The sequence below is a fragment of the Zonotrichia leucophrys genome, chromosome 2 (assembly GCF_028769735.1).
Source record: "Zonotrichia leucophrys gambelii isolate GWCS_2022_RI chromosome 2, RI_Zleu_2.0, whole genome shotgun sequence".
Taxonomy (NCBI): domain Eukaryota; kingdom Metazoa; phylum Chordata; class Aves; order Passeriformes; family Passerellidae; genus Zonotrichia; species Zonotrichia leucophrys.
The window spans coordinates 102,512,718-102,535,144 of record NC_088171.1 but is presented as its reverse complement, the minus strand read 5'-3'; the positions used below and the strand labels follow the sequence as shown (position 1 = coordinate 102,535,144).

Below are 22,427 nucleotides of genomic sequence, written 5' to 3'. Positions count from 1 at the left end.
AGTGAATCTTTGCATTCCAGTCATAAGCAATTTTCAAGCAGCAGTGAGCTGTCTGAGTATCAGAAAGTTAGGCATACACTTGCAGAAGTGATTCTTCTGATTCTGATAAGATGGGCTGTGCATATTGGTTTGCATGTGTTCAGACTCCTGGAATTTTCTTTTGTATCTTCCTCATTGATCTGTACTGGAGTACCATTGTGCACATCAGCATTTTGTTTCTCTGTGACAGATTGAAAAGAAAGGAACAGCCAGCCATGACATGGCTTTCCATTTTGAATATTTCCTTCAGATCTCCTTTAACTTTGTTGTTTTTTAGACTAAATTATTTTAGACAGTTTTGCTTTTTTTAATTTATTGTAAACTGTGACGAGACTTTACTCCTTTTTCCATGCTTTCCTGTTGTTGTGTAAATTGGCTTTGGCAACCTGAAAACTGGTGAGTTAAATGGTGCAATATTGGCTTATAAAAGCACTTTGCTTGCTGTACCAAGATACTTTTATCTTATACTTATGAACTTACCATTTTTCTGTGTTCTTTTTAAAAAGAAATTAAGCAAAGAACATAAAGCTGATTAAGAAGCTTTGAAATGGTCTTTGGATTGTTCCAAGTGTCATAAATGTAAATTCATTGGAAGTCTGTTTTCTGGCTTGGTACCAAAATACATTGCCATAGTTTCAGCAAAATTTGTTGAAATAGAAAACAATGTTTATAGAGAACACAGTTCATCAGACAATGAGAATCTTATTTTATGATCTAATAGCACATTTTAGCCTGCAGTAATAGATAAGATTTCTTAGTTCTTATGATTTGCTACTAAGCATAGGATTTCAAGGTCATATTATTTGATTTGGACTAACTTTGGATCACAGTTTTGCTTGTTTGCAATCTGGTCACATTCTATTAAGTCTTTGGTAATGCCTCTGACTTCAAACTCGGGTTAATCAAAGCGATGAACAAAAATGTATGTATTCAGAAGTCTTAGAATAACTTATATTCCACTGCTGGTATTTTTTGAAAAACAAACAAACCAAAAAAGAGGATTTCTAAGATGGTATAACCACATCTGCTTACACTTCTGAGAAACTGGCAATCTGACTAAAATTAAGACTTCTAGAAAAAATTGCTAATTCTTGACACAATATAAGGTGATCATTTTGCATACTAGATATGATATCTAAACTTTCATTACAATTGCTGTGTCCTTGTGCTTGTTACAAATTTCCAATTACTAAATTTTAGTGACATCAAAGAAAAAATACTCAGATAAAGCTTTAAATTAGTTAAGTAAAAAAATCAGCAGGAAAAGTCTTTCATCTTGACCTAATTTACTTGAAATTCTATGCCTGATGTGAAGATTAATAACAGGTGGCCTTTTAGGGAGCACTCAGTTTGAGTCTAATGTTCTAGTTGTTCTTTTATTATCCCAAACATCTATAACTAAAGGATTTTTTCACCGTGCCCTTTGTTCACAATGTGGGACTGTAATTGAGTTCATATTTCTCACCCAACCTTTCAGCTGTAATTAATATTTTATTATATCAGATTTTATCACTAAATAGCCTAGCAGCAGGGCATTGAGCCACACGCACGCTCCCACACACGCGTGCACACACAAAAGCCACAGTGACTTATTGATGCCAGGCAAGTTCCATGTAATGAGTTATGGTTGAGAGAATACAAAATAAATTCGTGGCACCCAGCTAATATTCCAAAGCAATTTAGAACTGATCTTATCTTGATCAAGCCAGGACAAAGAGAAATTAAAGTTACAAGACTGAAATATTCAGTGTTGTGTGGTTATATCAGACATGTGGCATCTAACAAAAATGGTCTTTGCAAGACCAGCTATTAACTGTTTTCATTATTATATTTTATGAGCAAGACCAGTTTAGGTCATATGCTCTTTGTGCTAAGAGTTACACACTGTCCTCTGAACTCAGCTAAGCACAAACACCTCCACAGCATGACAAATGTAAAAATCTGAACATCTAAGTTGATTTGCTATTTGTCCTTTAAACTGGAATATACCAAAGTGATTTCTTTGTGCTACTCTGCATGCTAAAGGGATTGTGGGCGTTACTCTAAGCTATTCTGATGTAAATAAGTTTTTTTTTCATACAAATTTTGAAGGATGGAGAAAGTCTTATCATATAAATATCTGTAAACAAGGTTGGAGAGAAATATTTCATAAACCCAGGTAACTCTGATGATGGGTTGTTTTCGTTATAAAAACTTCCCACATAACTTGTGACTAACTGACATTCCTCTTCTCAGCAGGATTTTACACAGAAGTCTCCCACCCCCTCTGCCTCTCCCTCTTTGTCTCTCCCTTTTTTCCTCTGCATCCCTCCTTCTCCCCATCTCTCTCTCGCCCTCTTCCTTCTCCCCTCACTGCTTTGATTTGAATAGGTGATTACTGAAAGTACTCAAATTAAGAGCACATCAGTAGCAGGATAGTACAGATTGTTAGTAACAATTCGTAGTAACAATTGCTAACAATTGTTCATTGTTAACAGCAGAAATAACCTCTTGAAATCTATACCTGCAACTTTCTTTTTAAATTATTTTTAGTTGTTTGTACACAGCAATGTTGCTTAGAGAATGAGTAGCCCTTCTTCCCCAAGGGAGAGCTCTGTTGCAAAGATGAAGAGGAGCTAAGCCTCCTCACATGGTCAGGAGAGGAACTGCAATGTGTTTCTGGCTCCAGGAAAGTGGAGCCTTGCTGAGGTGGGAAGGATGGCCTAGGAAGTCAAGCCTTGGGGATCAGTGCTGATGAGAGCACAGTTTTATTTCTGCTGGGGGTAGGGACAATATCTGTTTAGCTTTCAGTAAGTCAATATATCATGCTTTCTCCATTCCTGTATCTCAAGTTAAAATAACTGGAAATACTCTAAAGAAAAAGAGGAAAAGATCCCTATATATGATTGTAAACAACTTGGCAATGGTGAGGAGTGGTGTAATAGGCAGAATGTATAGCTCACTCTCTGAAAAATTATTTATTTTTTTTTAATTCAAAGATTATTTTTTTATTATTATTCAGAATATCTCAGAATAGGCTCAGTGGCATTGTGGACTATTTGTGGAATTAGTAACCTCACAATCTCTCTGTGGTTTGCATTCATTTTAAAGGCAAATTGTGAGAAGAGCATAAAGAAAGTAGGAGACATCCCTGTTTTTACTGCTTGGTAATGAAGTTGGTCTCAAAGCCCTGGAGGATCTAAAGCTTCAGGTTAGTTCAGTTTAGACCAGCATCACTGAAGTTAGTGATAGTGCTGCTTGGCTTTAAATTAAGAGCATAAAGCCATGTGGAGTGAGATCAATAGTATCTGGTTCCTAGCAGGACTAAGTCATTACTCAGTAGGAATAAAGCTTTTCGCTGGTAAAATGAAGAAAGGGAGTACTCCTTGTCTTCTGTGTGCTATATTACATGTCCAAGATTAGAATTAAACTTTCTGACTCATAAATAAGTTAAAGGTTACACCTGACTTTTTTCCTGGTTTCCTAAGAAAACAAGGCTTAAGTATCATCCTGTTCATCTGCCTATATGTTCCTTCATTCCCTCATTCATAGAGGACCTCTTGGAAATTTTCAAGCAATAATTTGAATGTTGCATAAATAGTGAGTTTCTCACATACTTTGGCATCTCTGTGAAAGACCCAGATTGGCATCTGGAGGGTTAGGCTGTGTTAGGGTATGAGTTAGTTCATTTCATGCAGGCCATCAGCAGAGAGCTACAGTTCTCAAACCAGCAGGCCAGGATGGAGCCCAGAAGCAGCTCAGCATGTGTCTCCTCTTTTCCAGCCAGTGTCTGGGAGATACTAAAAGGAGCTGAGCATATTGAAGGTGGGAGCTGGGTATCACAGATGACATGTGGAATAGAGATGGAATTACAACATTCTGGATTTCTTGCAGTAAAACTTATAGTGTCTTAGTCTATTTATAAGGCTTTGATGCATCTTCTGTTTCAAATGGCCTTTAAAAACCCAGTACCTGATCAATGTAATGGAATATTTTTGCCCCTTATACATGAAAGAGCTATCAGAAGAGATGTTTTATTGCTGCCAAAAAGATAATGGTGACATACCTACCAAAAAGATTATAAGGTTACATTTGCCAGAATTATTTTTGGAAGAAGTCAAGTGTCAGTTGGTAGAGCAATTTTAAAAAATGCTCAGTAGGTCACAGTGAGTGTAAAGAGATCTTGTAGGCAGTCATTCTTGGATAACAATCCCCCCTTCTCAGTCTTAAGAAAGTATATAATAAGATTTTTCAGCTCTAATATGAAATAAATTAATTTGTTTGTAGAAGGCATTTGATTTTGTAATATAGCTATGAAATCAAAAATCTTTTGCAAACACTGTGTGTAATTTATAAAAAAATAGCTGGGCGTAAGTTGTTAAAAATGCTTTGTTTAAAGTGTATCTGTATTAGAGAGACTTCATTTTTATTTTATCTTTCCTACTACTGCTTTTTATTTTCACTTCTTAGTTACCAGACAGGATGATACATGTCAGGCTGTTTTCAGTACATTATCTGTTATTTTCTTCTTTTCTTCTCTACATTTCTGCCTTCTGTAAACTTTTGTATTCTTGAATATTTCAATCTTTTCCTAGTTTTGTTTTGTCTCTCTGTTTTCATATGCACAATTACTTGTCTGCAGTATTTCTTTTTTTTCTGTGTAAAAAAACCAAACAAAAAAAAAACCACCCACAAAACACAAACAAAAAACCAAATAACCCCCAGACAAACAAAAATCCCCTAAAACACCCAAGAGGAAAAAAACACCGCCACCAAAATACATTGCCAGCATTCTGGTGCCCCTCTTAGTTTATCACTTGCAGCCTGTTTTTAGCAGATTGATCTCATTGATACCGTATGGGGCACTTTAGGGGAGCTCTGTAGTCAAAGATGTCCTTTTCTTGTCCAGCATTTAATAGCTGAAATACTTTATGAATATAGAATGAAATTCTCTCTTGTGCCATATTACTTACACCTGTAGAAAACTGCTTTGAACTCCTTGTGAAACAGTACTATTTTAAGCAGGCTTAATTTTATTTACATTTTGTGCTCACTTTGTATTGTGCAGGTCTACAGACTGTGTACAAAATTTATATATTTTCTTGACATTTTTGAGTTGGAAGAAAAAGCAGCCAAATACATAAATCTATATTAAATATGGAGAGTACAAGCCACAGTGAAGTTTTAAGTGTTTCAGAAAAAGTATGTTTCTGATCATAGGGGTTTTTGTGGCCTGCAATATTTTAGAACATTTAATATTTTCAGCAGATGAAACAGTAATTAAAAACCTCCCCCACAAAATAACAAAGAGCTGTCTTGTAGAGGAAGAAGAAAGGTAGAATTAGGTGGTTATTTCTAAATATGCAGGATTGCTAAGACATTGTCTCTCATCAGATGGATCATATCAGTATAGGGCAGTATTCAGCCCCTGGGAGAATAGGGATGGGGAAACTGATGATGAAGGAATTTCAGGTGTAGCAATGTACATAACAGTTGTAAAAACACAGTTGCATCCTGTCATTTTTGTTATCCTGTTTGTGGTAATTGTGGCAGTCGCTCTTGCAGGCCAGTGCAGTAATAACACTGCCAAGTCCTAATTGGGCACCAGTATTTAAACAATTACAAATAATTAACCATGCAGTGGTATAACCAGGGAGAAAAAAATTACAATTTCATCAATATTTATCAAGGATTAAGGAGGTTGGGAGGGTTGAGAGAGCAGTTTTGATTCCCTTGCCAGTTCACAATACCAACAGAGCAGTCTCTTGTGCCACAGTTACGTCTAACCACCACTTATATACTTGTTGGGCAAATGGGTCTTATAAATTTTAATATGCTGTTTCAATAGTAAACTAATACTTCTTTTGAACAAGTATAGGTTAGCATATGTATTGAATTTATTGATTTTTTGCAAAGGATGGATGGGACAAAGTTAAAACTGCAGTCCATCAGCAGGCTATATGTTGTAAAACCAAGTACAGATTATCTACTGCCACAGTCTTTATTGTCCTGCTAAATAACAAAGTATTACAACTGAAATTCTTGTAAGATTTTTCCCTCTGTCTCTCCCCTTCTCTACTAACAAAACAAAATTTCATTTTGGATTGTCATTTGAGATGTCTGAATCTAAAGGCAGAAACATTTCAGAAAGGTTTCATGAAAGGTGTTATGGTTGCCTGCAATTACAAGGGTGAAGATGGGCACTCTTTGCTGGACACTCTCTGCCCCTGACAAATGTGCTTAGATTCTCTAAACCAGTGAATCTCTGTACTAGGAAATAAGACGAAAACTTAAACACCCACTGTCATCAGGACTAGGTGGCATTCACCTGGCCCCTGGAAAGTGGAAGGAGCATGCATCGCTGTCTCCTTTTCCCTGCAGATTTTCTTCATGCAATTTTCTGAGCCAAAGCTCTCATGGGTCCCCTTAAATCCTAGGGAGTCCACTTTGCAAAAGAGACATGTATTCTTTCTTCTGCATCTGGAGAAAAGAATTTGTAAGTGTTATGAACTTATGGTAGCCATTAAATTACTGTTTTCAGAGCCTGTCTCTTCTGCAGTTGAGATACTATGTAGCAAATGTTTCCCTTCTCAAGGGAATTGAACCTGTTGTATCCTTCCCTGGTGACTGTCCTTAGAGGAAAGAACAAGCAAAATATCTTTAACTTCCAGTGACATAATGCTTTCCATTTGAAAAATTGTCAGGATTTCCTGCATAAAACCATAGGAGTGCTAAGGAGAGGTTTGCTTGGATGTATTTTCCCCAGAAAATCTCCTTTGTAAATGCTGACTTTTAAGTCTTTGAGACCATCCATACAAAAGAGTTGGGCAGTCGCAAAGCAGCTTAGGAGTTTTACATTAAAAACCAGATACTGTTCCCCAGTGGACTTGGGTCTGTGAAGATAAAGCTTATTACGACACCTGAGAGTTTACATTTGGCACTATCTCCAGGGACTGAACCTAAGCTGTCTTATCTCCTCCTTTACAGCCGTTTAGGTATTTCTGCTGTGATTGATCTGAGAAATAGGGCTCCTTGCATGACAATGGAGGTGCTGTATAATATTAGTCTCTCTTGTGTTCATGCCAGGTCTGATTCCAAAAGATTCCTTGAATTTTATTTTTTCCCCCATGAGCTGAAAATTTGAGGTGCCAGTAATAGTATTTCCTGAGAATTTAGAAAGGCCCTGCCTTGGAGAATCTAACCAGACTTATCTCTTGACCTGCAAAAGCTAGTAAATAAAGGCAGGTGTGAAAGTAGAATCATTCCATTCAAGTTTGAACAAGCTGGTAGCACAAACTATTTTATTTACTTAGCATCTTTTCTACATTTCTGAGGCAACAATCATTCATCAGAGTTAGAAACCTGCCAAAGAATGGTGAAGCTTTTGTGTACATGGAACCTCCTAGCTTCAAGTAAAGATGCAAACAAAAAGTTAAAAGGATATAAGATTCCCTTCGCTCCAAAAAGCTATAAGGATTTAAGATTCCCTTTACTCACCCAAAGAAACAGGAAATATGCCTCTAACACTAGTATGTCAAGTGCTTAAATGGGAACCATTGGAAGAATTTTTATGATTATGTTTTGCGTGTATATTACTTGCGTCATTGCCTAAATCACTTCCCCCCCCATATAAATTACATATTAATGTATGATTTTAAAAATGCTTGTTGGCATTGTTGTGGGTACAGCAATATCATTTTAGAGGTTTTGCTTAGTCTGCTTGTTTTTCTTCACCCTAAGTTCTATATTTTCATATCTGAACATTATGTTCCTACAAGGGATTTTTTTAAAGCTTCTTCAGCTTTTTTTAGAAGCTATAGCGAGCAATGCTGTATTTTGCATAAAACCCAAAAAATCTCTGATCCCCCGAATAAAATGTCTCTGAAATAGAGGTGTCTGCCTTAAACAGCCTTCTCCATCATTAGTAGGTACACTCATTTGTACTGCTGCTAATCAAAAACTCCCTGGTCTTACTTTTAGTCCACAGTTGAACCATGTGTCATTCCCCTTTGATAAAATATGCAAGGTGACTACAGGGACAGTGGTCAGCAGGACAGGACTGCTATTCAGCTGGTTCTCTGGCATGGAATCCGTTCTGGAAATTACTGCATACAGAGTATATTTTATTCCGTGTATATTAGGTGTTGCTAGAACTCCTCACCCACTGACAAAGCCTGTGTTGCTGTGATGGTGAGACACCTGATAAATAAGGGGTTGTTCATCACCTTTGTTTAATCCACTTATAATAAATAAGTCTCTTGCACAGTAGAAGGAGAGTTAGTGGCAATTTCTTGTAGCCTTTTTCTATTTGCCTGCTAGCCATAAATTATTAATTCCTGTCCTTTAAAGAGTAATTTCCCTCTTCCATTTCAAGGTGCATTACATATGTGTAATTACATATAATTTCTAGAACTGTAAAATTTGAAGTTACAAGATGAATTACAAGAATCTAGTGCATTATAAGGGCATGGAGAAAAAGATATGTATCTCCAGTGTTAATACATATAAATATGATATGACCATGTCAGAGACAGCTGATGACAGAGATGAAGTTATGTTGCATATTATACAGAAAAAAAACTGTCCAAAGGCTGTATTCTTTTCAAGAAGCAGTATTAGGCAATAAAATTGCATAACACATGGCAAGCAAAGATATATGAAGTTTTAGATAAAAAGCATGAACAAAACAACTGATTCATTTTAAAAGTCTTAATGGCAGTACCATAGAAGAATTTTCAGGGTCTACAGAAGATTTCCCCCCTACAAACTGTGGAGACTCTTATGGTTTGAGCAGTCAGGTTCTTCATGGACTTAAGAGCTGTGATAATGGGGTGGGGTTTGGGTTTCTTAATTTTGCCCTCTATTGGAACTGGTGTTTTAGTAGAAAAATGCAGTAAAGTGATTCTAGCATGCAGATAAATAGGGGTGTGGGAATAACTGGTCAATATGTAGATTCTATTGTTTGACTCCATAAGCATTAAAACAAAGTAAGCATGGAAGCCAAAATACAGAAATAATCTATAAAAGTACCAGTTTTCTATATTTCTAATAAAGCATGAACTTACAACAGTGAGCAGAAAACTTCATATTAGGCTCAAGAGTGTTACCATGACAGTCTGCAAAGGTAGCCCAATAGTTTACACAGCTTATTAGAGCACTCCTAGTGGACCTTAAGAGCTTTGCAGGGTTTATAGATTTCTTGGGGAGGGGTGGGAGGGAATCAAGGATAATAAGAATTCGAAGAGATTTTAAACAATTGAAGCAGGAACAAGAAAGTTTCTTATTCTTATTTTACAACTGGATTTCTGAGGCTTATGATAGTTGACTGACTTGCCGAGGATCGCACACAGCAGCTGTACTGAGACTAGTAAATAAATTCAGATAGTCTTTGTCTAGATTCAGTTTCTTAGGTCATCTCCCTTCTGTGAAATTAATGTTCAGAATTTCTTTAATGCTTCCATTATATAAAGCATCAAGACTGTTTTACAGAGACAAAATAGACAAAATAGAGCTGACAGTTCAATAATGAAGTAATCAAGCTTGTTTTCCCTTTGTTTGCAATTTGGAATTACTTTGGAATTAGATGTAATTATAGATTAAGAAGTTTCAATAAATGCCTAGATTGTACATGTTAAGTATGTACACGTACCTACTCCTGTATAAAGACTTCTGAAGTCTATGTTTGCATCCAATAGGTCCCTCTTGGAAGGTTATTGTGTAACTTTGAATGAGACTTTGATTCATTAAAATTTGATTTACAGCATTCCAGTAATGTGAAGTAATGTCCTGATTCAGGAGGTTGCCAAAACCCATCATATCATGTAGTTAAGACTAGGTATATACTTAAATCTTCTTTGAAATTTTCATTTGTCTAAGTACTCTGAGCATCTTTTATTACTGTGCTAATATGGTTTTCTTTCTGCTTTCATGTCTCTTTTTCAGCTCTGAAAAAAAATTAGTGTATTTATCAGACATTGACACACCATTCCAATTTAAGCAGTCCAAATTCAATAAATATTGAATAAATATTCAATAAACATAGCACATCTGAGAGACGGGCTATGTTTAATTTCTTACAATAATTAAAGTACAGTGTTCAGATCTGTATCTTTGCATAATCATTTAAATTTGGAACTGGTTTGGAATTGTTAGAATAAAAAGCAGTGTAAAAATGATATATTTTTTTTTCTTTTTCCATACACCTTTTTAATCCCCAAATTTGAAGCATTTGAACCCCAGATCAAAAATAACTGCCATGTGTTCCTTTCCCAATGCAGCAGTGAACTATTAATTTCAAAAAATAAATTTTGAATTTAATTTCCAAGGCATTTAAATTCTGTAGTAGAACTGTGTAACATGAATTATACTTTAATTACATTTCTTTGCTTCTGGAAAATCAGTCTAAATGCTGTCGATAACCAATATACTTTGAGCACATTTCAGTGTAGTGTAGAATTCATTTTCTGGATTACAGGTAAGAAGACTTTATTCTCTGAAATGTAGAGGTGTGGAAAAGGAATAATTCAACTTTGAACAAACCCGAAATCTGACTAATGCGTAAGAGAAATAGTAGAGTTGTGGCACAGTGCTAGCTCAATTCACTGAGCTTGAACGCTTTTCAGAGTAGGCAGTCCAGCTGTTACATATTAAAGTAATATTAATTGTAAGACCTAGAGAAAGCTTTTGGATTATAATTGTAATTGGGGTAATTTTGTAAAATTCATCAGCAAGATGATCTCATTTGTACAAATGTAAAAAGTATCACTGGTAAAATTCTGTCAGGTTTCCATTGACCCAGGTGCTCATAATGTGTTAATTTACATCAGAGAAACAGCAGTGGGTGGAAATTGGCCAGCAGATAGGATTTAGTTATTTTTCATTAGCACTTGGATTTTGATGAAGGGGAACAGAAAAGAGTTGTTTGACCTTTCAGTGCTTAAATTATTAAAGAGCAAATAGATTTGAGGTCTAGATGCTTGCAAATCTAATTTGTCTTGTGGAGTAAGGATTAAAAGACATTTTGAGTTTGAAATTGCTCCAGTCAACTTACTTCTTTCTTTAAAGTATCTGAAAATGAGTAGATGGCAGGCATCTAAAAGGTATACAAGGAGTAGTGCATGTAGTATAAATAAATACGGATTTACTACTGGAAAAGGAGCGTTTTAATGACAAATTTGTTTGTAAAATGTCTAAATGTCTTTAGCTTTAATCACTGAGTGAAAAATCAGGGGAATCCTCATTTCAGTACTGAAAAAAGTCATACTATCTCATCTGGTCTGAAGTCCCTCTTATATTCAGGCCTGCTGCAAGGAGAAAGTAACTGAGTTTACTATCCATCCTGCTTAGTGAAACTGCTGGATTCTTATATTTGCTGCAGTATTAGGCAAGCATATCCTGCTCCACTATCTTGCAAGACTAAATGTTTACATCACCTTCTGCTTTTTTTTCCAGTACTCCATTTAAGTTTGCAAATGGTGTTTATTGTAGATTAATACTGCAAATTAATAGTTAGAGGAGGCAACATGCTGTCGTCAAAGTAGCTTGGAGTCCAAGTTCTAAGCAACTCTATTTTGTTCTAGAAAATTAATTGTAGTAATCATGTCCAAAATTGATTTGTAAGAGGAGAACCAAGATTTTAATGCAGATATTCTCTGGCTAGGTTTTTTACAAATCAGTTCCCGCAGGATCAAAGAAACATTGCTGTGGATTGACCTTCATTTACTACTCAGCATGGAATTAATCAACTAATGAAAATGTTTCTGCTTGATATGAAGCAGAATATCTCTTATTGCACAGAGCTGCAAAATGTACAAGCAGAGGCATTCAAGTAAACCCTCAAGACATTCCTCTGTCCCTGGCTGTACTAAATTTATGCATGGTTAGATTTCTGTGTGAAGTTCAGCATTCAATTAAAACATTTAAATTTGAGTGTCCACTTTTAGATGTCTACATGTGAGCTAAGTGTTCAGTTATTATAATCAATGGAGTCTGAGAAGCAATTAGGTTGACCTATAAGTGGACACTCTTTCTGCTCAGGTCTCTTGGAACTGTAGGTGTATAGACATCTTCATGAAGGCAGATAGGTTTAAATGTGCTAACACTGAGCTAAAGCTGCACTATATTGAAAGTCTAAATCAGGCAGCAGGAGAGGTACATTCTCAGTGTTAACTTTGTGGGCATTTTTTGTGACCATAGAAGTCCAGCATCTTCTACTGGAGATGCTAGATCTTAAAAATACAGTCAACAAGGTCTGTGGCACATAATCAGTAAGTCTGGTAAAAAAACAGTAAGATGGTCAAGAGTCAAGAAATTTGGCATTTTCTGCCCCTTGGTGATATTTGACTATAAAGACTCTGCAGACCTTAAATGGTGGCGTCCTAGAATCATGGAATGGTTTGTGTTGGAAGGGACCTTAAAGATCATCTAGTCTGACCCCCTAATCTGGTCAAGGGATGCCTTTGCCTCCAGGTTGCTTAAAGCACCATCCCTCCTGTCATTGGACAGTTCATCCCTTTATTTCTAAACCAGGTTTGCCTCTAGAAGAGAAGTAGCCACAGCTGTGCAGGGATATGACCAAGCCAATAAACCCTGTTGGGTCCAGACTGAGATGGTCCTGCAAAAGCTCAGCCCATGTGTCCCTGTACTTTGGGCAGAATCTTCTGTAAACATAATTCTCTACCTACAGATGACAGGAACAGTAATACATCAGAAGACTCTGTGGATATTTCATCTTTAAGAAGCTTTCTATGCAGAGATTGCTGGTTTTTATGAACTGTCAACTTGAAAGATCATAAAGTGTTACTGGATGTAGATGTTGCACAAAAATGTGGACACATTGCCACTTTGACATCAATTATCTAGTCTGACTTTTTTACTGGGATTCAAGATTCCAGGAGACAAATACTGATTAAGAATCACTGGTCCCCAGTGAAGCAATAAGCTTGTAAGCCAGTCCTCTTTAGAGACATGGACTTCCCACATCACGGATTTAAAAGCACTGACTCAGTCTTTTACAGCAACTGCAACAGTATAATGATTACACTGTTTGCATATACAGCAGAAATTGCAATTTCTTTGTTCCTGTTTGAATGTCCATAGCACCTTTACAGTGGAGAGGGATGGACTATTCTCTGTAGGTCCCAGTACAGCAGAGACTGCAAGTGCAAACTGACTTGCTTTGCAGAATGCAGAGTCTGAAAAATACGGTTATCTATGAGATGTGTGAAAGTGCTTTGCTGAGTGATAATAGTGTTATCAAAAAGTGTTTTATACTTGCTCAGCAGTAGTCAATATGCCACTGATATTTTGCTTTGTATTTTTATAAATACTTATAATGTCAACAATTAAGCAAATACTGGTCCCTGTCTCTCTGTAATTTATGTCTTCATTGTTATCTTTGTACTAATTTAATTTCATTTATGTAAGATAACAGGTTAGAGAAGGCACTCTATAGCTTTATGCTTGCTTTGGTGAACAAAATAATACTTAATTTCACATTTTAGCACTGGTTAAACACAATTTTTCTGTACCAGAGTTTGAACAGTAAAATGTGCATTCACTTGTGTGAAAAGCGGTGATGTGTATGGCTATTTTTGTCTTTCCAGAACAAAATTAACTTGAAAGCATGAATCTATTCCACAAACTTTGAATATTAAAATGTCATTTTTTTTCCTGTGTTCTTTTCTTTTAACAGTTGGGTTTTTTTCCCATAAATACTGGTACACTGTTATAGTTTTAGGATGGTTTGACTGCCCAAGTTTTAAAATAACTACTGTTTCTTTTCTTCTTTCTTTTCTATTCTCTTAGTGTCTATCAAATTGTTGTTGAGGAGGAGCGCCCACGGAGGACCAAAAAGACAACTGAAATCCTGAAGTGCTACCCAGTGCCCATTCATTTCCAGAATGCCTCACTCTTGAATTCCCAGTACTACTTTGCTGCAGAGATTCCAGCCAATGGTTTACTAGTTGCTCAGCCTTTTACTATTGGTGATAACAAAACCTACAGTGGTTTCTGGAATACTCCTCTTCTTCCTCATAAGAGCTACAGCATCTATTTCCAAGCTGCTAGCAGAGCCAATGGGGTAGGTCTTGCAACAGGCATGATTTTATACAGTGTTTGTGTGTAAATAAATGATTGGCATCAACTAGCAGGATGCCCAATTTAGTTGCTAATGAGAAAATGAAGTAACCGTGAAATTTAACACACTGAGTTTAAAAAATAGCAGTTTTCCTAACACAATATTGCTTAATGATTAAAGGTTACAGGAAAGAGGAGGGGAAAACCACACATTTTGTCAGTAGTGAGCAGGCAAAGTAGTATGTTACCATTCTGTCTTATTAGCTAAAAGCTGTCCAGTGATTCTGACTGCCTTTTTTTCTTCCTTTTTGTTTTTTTTTTTCCTTGCTTTGAACAAGAAAATGTGATTTCCTTCATCACATTTAAGCCAAACACAATTGTGGGTTTTAGCACATCTGTCTTGGCATGTCCAGTCCTGTTACCTTAGTTTGAAACATCTTGATCTCCCTTTTTCTCATTTGGTTGTCCTGATTGAATTAGAAATCACTTTTTTTTTTTTTTGTTCTTTTCTGCAAACAAAGTAAAAGAAAACGAAGTGGATGGAACTGAAATGAAAAGTGTGTAAAAAGATCCTCACAGATCATGTTTCATCAGACTAATTCTTCCTGGAATTGTTTTTCATTTCCTGGACAGACCTACCCAGAGCCCTTCAATTCTTGATAAGCTTTGGCTGTCTGTGCTGACAGCCTGGAAATGTTTTCTGCCAGAAACCATAATGCTCCCTCATTCACAGTGCACTGACAGTGCACAAATGTGAAACACCATTGATTATTTTTTCTTCCTAAAGTTGTCTAACATGATGTCTCAAACTATACTTTTTGTTAGAAAAAGAAATATCTCCCAAGGTCATTATGTTGCCAGTTAAAAAGCTGGACACTTGCCTGTGCTCCTGTGAATATCGTTCACATTTTCTTCTTTTAGAAGAATCTTAAGTGAAATGTTTACATACCATACCCAAGCAGTGCTTGTCCATATTAAGAAAGCACTGTGGAGTTAGCTAATAAGCAGTTAAATGTGGAATGAGGCGCATTCTGCTTTGACATTTTATCAGTACTTTTAAGAATAGGATAACGGATGACTTTCTCTGTCTAGAAACAAAAGATGTGACCTTTTTGCTCTTTGTTTGACACAGGAAACTAAAATCGACTGCGTCAGGGTAGCCACAAAAGGTATGTTTGGATTATGTCATGTATTCTGTACTTCAGCTTGTTGACCTGCCCCTCACATGGTGTTTGGAAACTTCCAGAAGTGTTTATATTGCTAAAACAGATCACTAAACATATAGAATTTTCATAGTATCATTTGCATCCTTAGTTGAGATTTAGAAAATTTGCTTGTTTGTTTGTTTGTAACCATAAATTTATTAATTACTTCTGGTTGTCTGCTTGAACACAGGGCTTTTAAAATATATTCTCTGGGTTTTTATATGATCTCACTTACATACATATGTCTGTATTTGTATAGTAGAGTTGTAAAATTGCCAATTGCAGAGTACATGTTGGCTGCTTATACATTGGTAGTGAAAAATTGCCCCTTACTTGAAAGCAATTACCTTAACTTAATTGCTGTATAAAAGAGAAGCAGAGATACCATGTTCTTCATTTTAATGAGACAGATCCGCTATATTTACTCATCTGTCAGCAGATGATACTACCATTTATGAGACAGATATGTATAATTGAGACAGTACTGTCTATAGGTTTTGTCTCCAAACAGGGAAACATAAACACGTTGCTGATCTATTTATCTTTGGGGACTAGATCTATCTGTGATTATCTTTGTAGTCTCACCTTTTTAGTACTTTTAGCTGGTGGCAACTTAAAAGCCTGAAAAAGAAGTGATGGAATAGTACAATTGACTTGGAGATGGTAGTAGAGGAACAGGAAAGAACATGCAGCACTGAGTAGGAGCAGGTAATACCGCCTGGCAAGAGCCTGAAACAAGAACTGCTTCATCCCTATACCACTGCGCCTTGCAGGAGATCATGCTTGTTTCTAATGACTCTCCCTAATGGAAGAGATTCCACCATGATTTCCTTTACATGGAGACTTCACAATTTCATCAGCACCTCTAAGTCTAAATGGGATGAGAATGTCATTTCTTAAAAGTAACAGAAATGTTAGCATAAAGTTACCCCTGTTGAAAGTTTGTATATTCCCTAATTTGACAAATACATTTTCATGCCTGTTTTGAGCTGATTCCCAGCTTCTTCTCTTTTCCAAACCAAAGGAAGTAGTTTTAATTTCAATATACTGACTGCTTACTAAACCACAGAAATCTTTCAAGTATCTGAACTCAACCCAAATATAATACAGATGAGAGTTTAATTCCAGATGCAAGTGAAATCCGGTATTGTTTTCGAGTAGCTTCAGAGATATCAGGGGTGAACTAGGGTACATCAGAAATCATAATAGATGATTAGAGGAATGGATTTTAAATTTTTTGAAGATTTGTATTCCTGATAGCTAATGGATGTTCAACTATTTAAATTACTTGGCTGACTGAAAATTTTTACTCTCTCATTTGAAAAGCGAGAGTAACTTCATGGATTGGAATAGCTCCCATAGCAACAAGCTACTTTGAGCTAACCCATTTGGCAATGGAGATGTGAGAAATGCAGCTTTTATTTTAATAAAATCTCCCTACATTCCTGTTTCGAAAGCATATTTCAGATTTTTTCTTAATAAAATAATGTTAGAGGTTGTTGTGAGGACTTTTTTTTTTTTAACCAGAGGTAGCCTTGATGGTATTTTTAGTCCCTGGTGCAAAATTTTCTTGGGGGGCTACAGTAAATCACTGATTTCCACGATTTAAAACTGAATGCTTGAATTATATTTTTAATCTGTATTAATTTAAAAAGATTAAATGGAGACCATGACATATTTTTATATGGTATTAAAAGTAGCTGTCTGCACAGATGTTTGCCCTTTGGATCTAACTGAGATACTTAAGGGAAAAGCAGAATTTTGTGCCCTCTCTGGACCTCCCACATTTGCATTAGAAGAAAACATAGCAAAAATTCCCTATATGTGTAGGTCAGAAATCACTATACCTGCATTGGGACAAGACATAAAATTGTCCTCTCCCAATCTCCTTTCCTTCTGTTTAATCCCCACAAACAGCTCAGTACATTCACATTGTTTGTGCCCCAGTAAGCAAGGGCTGCTCTGACCACTCTGCCAGATTTCTTAGACTTGCACCATTTTCCACTGAGCTTTGGGACTACACTGTAACTACTAGACAGTGAGCTACTTAAGCTCTCTGTGCTTGTTATGTCCATCTATTTATGTGCTGGAGTGCTCCTGACAAATAAGATTGGGAACGCTCTCCAGTACCACGTCTAGTTTTCACACACTAGTAACATTCCTGAAATATTTGTCATCTGGGCTTCTCTTATCTTCAGAAGTTCAAGTTCAGTGTTTTTAGAGCTAGAGGAAGTGCTTCAGGACATTCATGTATAAAACTGGTAAAATCTTCTTTTGAATTATGGTTTATTCCTGAAGACCCTACGGCCTTGTGCAGGCCATTGAAATCAGTAGACACACTGTGGATTTTACTATGTCTGTGAGAAGCCATATGGTTTCACAGAATCACAGAATATTCTGAATTGCAAGGGATCATTGAATCCAGCTCATGAGTGGGTGGCCTGTATGGCAATTGAAGCCACAGCCTTGGTGTTCCTAGCACCATGCTCTGACCAGCTAGGCCCTAATCAAGTCAATCATGTACCTGCTTTTGCACACAGAGAATAATCTCATTGACTACTTCACAACTGTTCCATCTTAAAGTAGAGATGTAAGTAATTTACTGCATAAAGGCCTTGCCATTCCTAGGATCAAGAGCCCTTCCTAGGATCAAGGTCACTCAAGGCAACTTTGAAGTTGCTCTGCTGAGCCAGCTGAGATTGGCCAAGCTACTTCATTGTGGTTAACCTGTTTGAAGTCTGCCCTGAGGATCAGTATGGGCATTCAGAACATGTCAGGAGCAGAGCTATGTCACCTGCTAGTTATATTCCTTTTAATTATCTCACCTCCAGATAGTAAAGTTGTTGGTGTCCTTAAGACCTTCTTAAGGTCAATGAGAGTTGGTTTTATCCATGTCCTGCAGTGTTCATTACATGGGCTACCATACACTTTTAAATTTTTTATAAAAATAAAAATACATAATTGTAATATAAACATAATGTTCATGTCCCAGATCCAGCAGAACAGTTCTGTACCCTGAGTACCCTCTTCCCTCCCGTTGATGTCAGCAGGAATGATGCATGTGCTCTGCTGCCAAGCATTTGCTCAACTGGCAGACATTAAACCTTGTTGCTGTATCAGAGACCAAGTGCAGCAGATAGCTTATTATCATATTGACAGGTTTCCTGTTAGAGGAGTACAGCCTATCTCCAGAAAAGTGCAGCCTAATTCTGCTGGGTCAAATGCATGTCTGGGGTCAGTAGCTAGATAATACTTTCTCATTCCATCAAGTGTATTTTAAACAAGCTCAGTTTCTACCCTTTAAAAAAATTATCTTGTTTTATGACCATTGCATTTTTACAAATGAAACACTGTTAAATGTGTTCTTTTAGAGATCATATAAAAATCCTGATTGCAGTGATTACAAGTATAAATTAGGATGAGAATGTTTGATTTTGTAGAGCTGGAAGTTCTGCTTCTGATGAAGTCAAAGGAAGCCTTTGCCAGTGACTTTGTTAGTAGAAGGATCTTACAGCCCATTATTGTGATGTGGAGTCTTCTGATCTCAGTTTTCTGTAGAGAAAGGCTTCTGGGACCTCTGTGACTATTTGGTGTATATACAAATGGGGAGACTGCAGGGTTTCCACTCCCATTATTTTTGACAAGATAATTAAACAAACAAACAAACAAAAATCCAGAATAGCTTTTTGTACCAGTGGTAATAAAGGTTGTCATATATTGCTTGAAATATGGCTTTCATATTCCTACTCTTTCTTCAAGCTAAATGACTGTAAAATCTCAACAGACTAAGTTGAAAACATTCCAAAACTCCTCCAAGTTTATTACTATCAACTTTGTGGTGGTTTGTGATTTATATTAAGACTATATTTCCTGATATGACTTACAACACTGTCTGGATAGAAACATCTTGATTATCTCTTAGGAATGGAGTTCTCAAGAGGGAGGCACCATTGTTCTAATTTTGCAATATTGGAAGGCTTTCATTAATTATGAGAGAGAAAAGGATATTATAATATTTTAAATCCAATAGCAATAGTACTCTAGAAGCTACTGTCAACACTGCATTTCAGTGTTGCAGAGGGATATTTCCAAATATTATGCAGCAGCAGTTTTGAGTTTAATTGTCTGCAGATGGTAGATGATCTATTTTCCTCTCTCGCTGCCACATTTCTAATAGCACCCAGGCTGTTCTATGTAAATGAGTGATCTTTCATATAATTTTGTCCTTAATTTTCCAATATTTTTTCTTTGCATCATTCTCCAGCTGCATCGTGTTGGATCTGACCTTTTAATTTTTTTAATATTCCTTAATATATATGTATCACAGCGTGCTTAACCATTTAGAGGCAATCATAGAGTGCTGGAAAACATCGAAATAACAAATTTCATTAATGTGAGCCACACTAGCAGTTGTCTGCAGCAGGGAGTGCTTGTTAAAACACTGTCAGACAAATCTGGATATTTCAGGGTGCAAACAAGTCAGGGTTTTCAGCTTTTTTTTGTGAACTTGAAACTCAGATCTGGGGCAGTTACACACATACTTAATAAAAGGTGTGCCACCTCTCAGTGGTCATTCTCTATATGCTGAACATTAAGTATATGGGTAGTGGATGCATTTTTAGAACAGTAAGCCAAGTGGGTACAAGAAAAGTTAATCTTAACTAGCTCAAAAATGCTTCACATAAAAATTGTCTTTAAAAAACTGTAGGAAAAATGTAGTATTATGAAATAGGAAAATCAAAATGAAACTAGCTCAAATTACTTGGAGAAGTTGATATTAGAATACTCTGAATAATCAGCTTGTTTTCATTTAGAAAGTTTAGTGCTGTGACTGGCAGAGCCAAAGAGTCTCCAGTTTCCTCAAATGCAGTAAATAATGTGCTTTGAGTCCTTTTCCTGAATGAAATTCACACGCCACAGCTTATTAATTTGCAGAATAACCACACTAACAACTAAAGATGAAAAGGAACTTGTGGGAGTTTTTTGGTTTTCATTTGTGAAGTTCAGACAACAATCGACTGACCAAGATTCTTCTTGCTGGCGTAGCTTCAGTCTGGCTTTTTTTTCCCTCATGCATGCTGACCTGGACCTCTTCCTTTGCCTTAGCTGCGATAATCGTGACTCAGCTTACAACACCATACATTCGCATCGCCCCTGCTGCAGGCGACGACCAGCTAACAGGTCAGATGTTCAAGTACAGACCAGTCACCATGCCCATTCTGTCTCTTCTTCTTTGACTCCTTTTCCCTGACAGTTTCTTCCTTCTCTGCTCATGAACAGTTTCCTGTGTTAAAAGTTCCTTTCTGTTTATATTTTTTTTTCCCTCAGCTCCATTAAACTCAGTGGTGTGCTTGGCACCAAAACTCACACACATATCCCTATATGTACGACTCCACTGCATGTGCCCATTGTGTGTGTGATCTGTGGAGTGTTCCTTCAAGCCTCATGTTGTAAAGAGATCTCGTCTTGCTCCATCCATAAAGTAAATGAAAGTTTGCATATAGATATATATCTGTGTACCTGTTTATTTTTTTTTCTCTGTTATTAAATCAAGACACTAGAATTTCTAAATAATTAGGGCTCAAAAGTTGCATGTGTAAGTTAGGACAAAGATCTAGTATTAGTGGATTCAGGGTTTTTTCCTGTGTAATGGTAGGAAGATCATGTCTTCTGGAAAAATTTCAATATGAAAGAAATTAAAATAAAGAAATACAAAAGATTCCTTTTTATTATGTCATACATGAGTTCTAGGATTAAAATAAAACAACCTAGCATGTGACATATGAGAATGAACAAGACTTAAGGATTCAAAATCTAATTGTCAAAGTAAACTCAATATTCAAGTGGAACCATTAGTAGGCTGTATATGGCTTGAAGGATGGCTCAGAATATGGTAGAAAACTTCGTGAACCCGGGGAAATGATTAATTTTGTTTAGAAAAGAAACCTATGCCTAAAACCTTTCAGGGATTTGCAAACATTTTTCTTTTCAAAGACAATCAAAGAGCATTAAAAACTCTAGAACCAGAAGTGATGAAATATCTAATGGAGGAAGTAAACCTAGTCCATCAGCTTTTAGTGTATGATAAATCTTTGCCTTTTTGAAGAATACTGGCATAGTTCCTTGGGAAAGCACATTGTTGCCTATGAAACGAGTTCAGATGTCTGGTATCTGGATACTGGTACAGTAAATAAGAGGCAGTTAAATGATTCAGCTTAAGATAAGAGGATTAGTGACATGTCTGCTCTAGCTTTTAATTCTGGGGTATGTGTTATAATAATAAAGCTGAATGATCCACAATGCCCAAGTTACCTTGTCAATCAAGATGAAATTGCTGCATGGTATACTTTTATTTTCTAATAATGTATGAACTAACCAGAATAACATACTTACAGTGCCATTAAGTAGCTTGTTCTTGTTACTGCTGCTTGGCAGAAGCTGTTTCTGCATACATATTTATACCTCAGTTAATTTTTACTTGACAATTCAAATAAATCATTGAAGAGACAGGATCTCTTCCATATCCTTGAACTTCAAGCTTTGATTTCTTTATCACAGGATTCAAATAAGCTTCTATATTTTTCCATGTGGAGATTGAAATATTTTCTCCTGTTTTGGGTTTTTTATTTGTTTCAATGCAAAACTGGGTAGCTACAGGTAACACTGGAGACATGCCTGTTCCACCAGAGGATGGTCACAGTACTTAACAGTGAGAGAAAAGAGATATGGCTAGCTGGCTATAAAGAGATATGGATAGCTGGCTGACATAGGATTTATTTCATTGCTTTGTCACTGGTGGCATTGGCAGTCTGTGGTTGTCTGTCAGATCTGATCTGATCTGTCTGATCAGTGAAATTTGTTTCTTTTTTCTTGAAAAGAAAATAAAAATGTTCTACCAGAATCTAATTTTGTAGTGAAAAGGAGCATATCAGATTATACCTGCCAACAGCATTTCTAGCTATTTGTGAAATGTATTAGAAAGCCTTTGAAATACCCTCATCATCTTCCCAACCCCACCTCATGTTTGAAAGACTCTGTGCCCAAAAGGAAAGAAACATCTTCCTCCTCGTTTGCCTCAACTGCAGTAGCAAGCAAAGAAACCTCACCCAGCCCACATGGTTGTCCCAT

The 22,427-nt window shown here is 36.5% G+C and overlaps 1 protein-coding gene across 8 annotated transcripts in view; it reads left to right on the top strand.

The window, feature by feature from the left end:
• PTPRM (protein tyrosine phosphatase receptor type M) overlaps positions 1 to 22,427 on the top strand; it is a 443,102-nt gene that overhangs the window by 253,570 nt on the left and 167,105 nt on the right. For 5 of the 8 annotated variants that reach the window (XM_064705880.1, XM_064705874.1, XM_064705873.1 and 2 more), the window contains exons 12-14: positions 13,825 to 14,098; positions 15,227 to 15,263; positions 20,406 to 20,480. In XM_064705880.1, coding sequence (XP_064561950.1) covers positions 13,825 to 14,098; positions 15,227 to 15,263; positions 20,406 to 20,480 — 386 coding nt within the window. The remainder of the gene's footprint in view (positions 1 to 13,824; positions 14,099 to 15,226; positions 15,264 to 20,405; positions 20,481 to 22,427) is intronic. The other 3 variants (XM_064705877.1, XM_064705876.1, XM_064705879.1) reach the window with 1 other exon arrangement.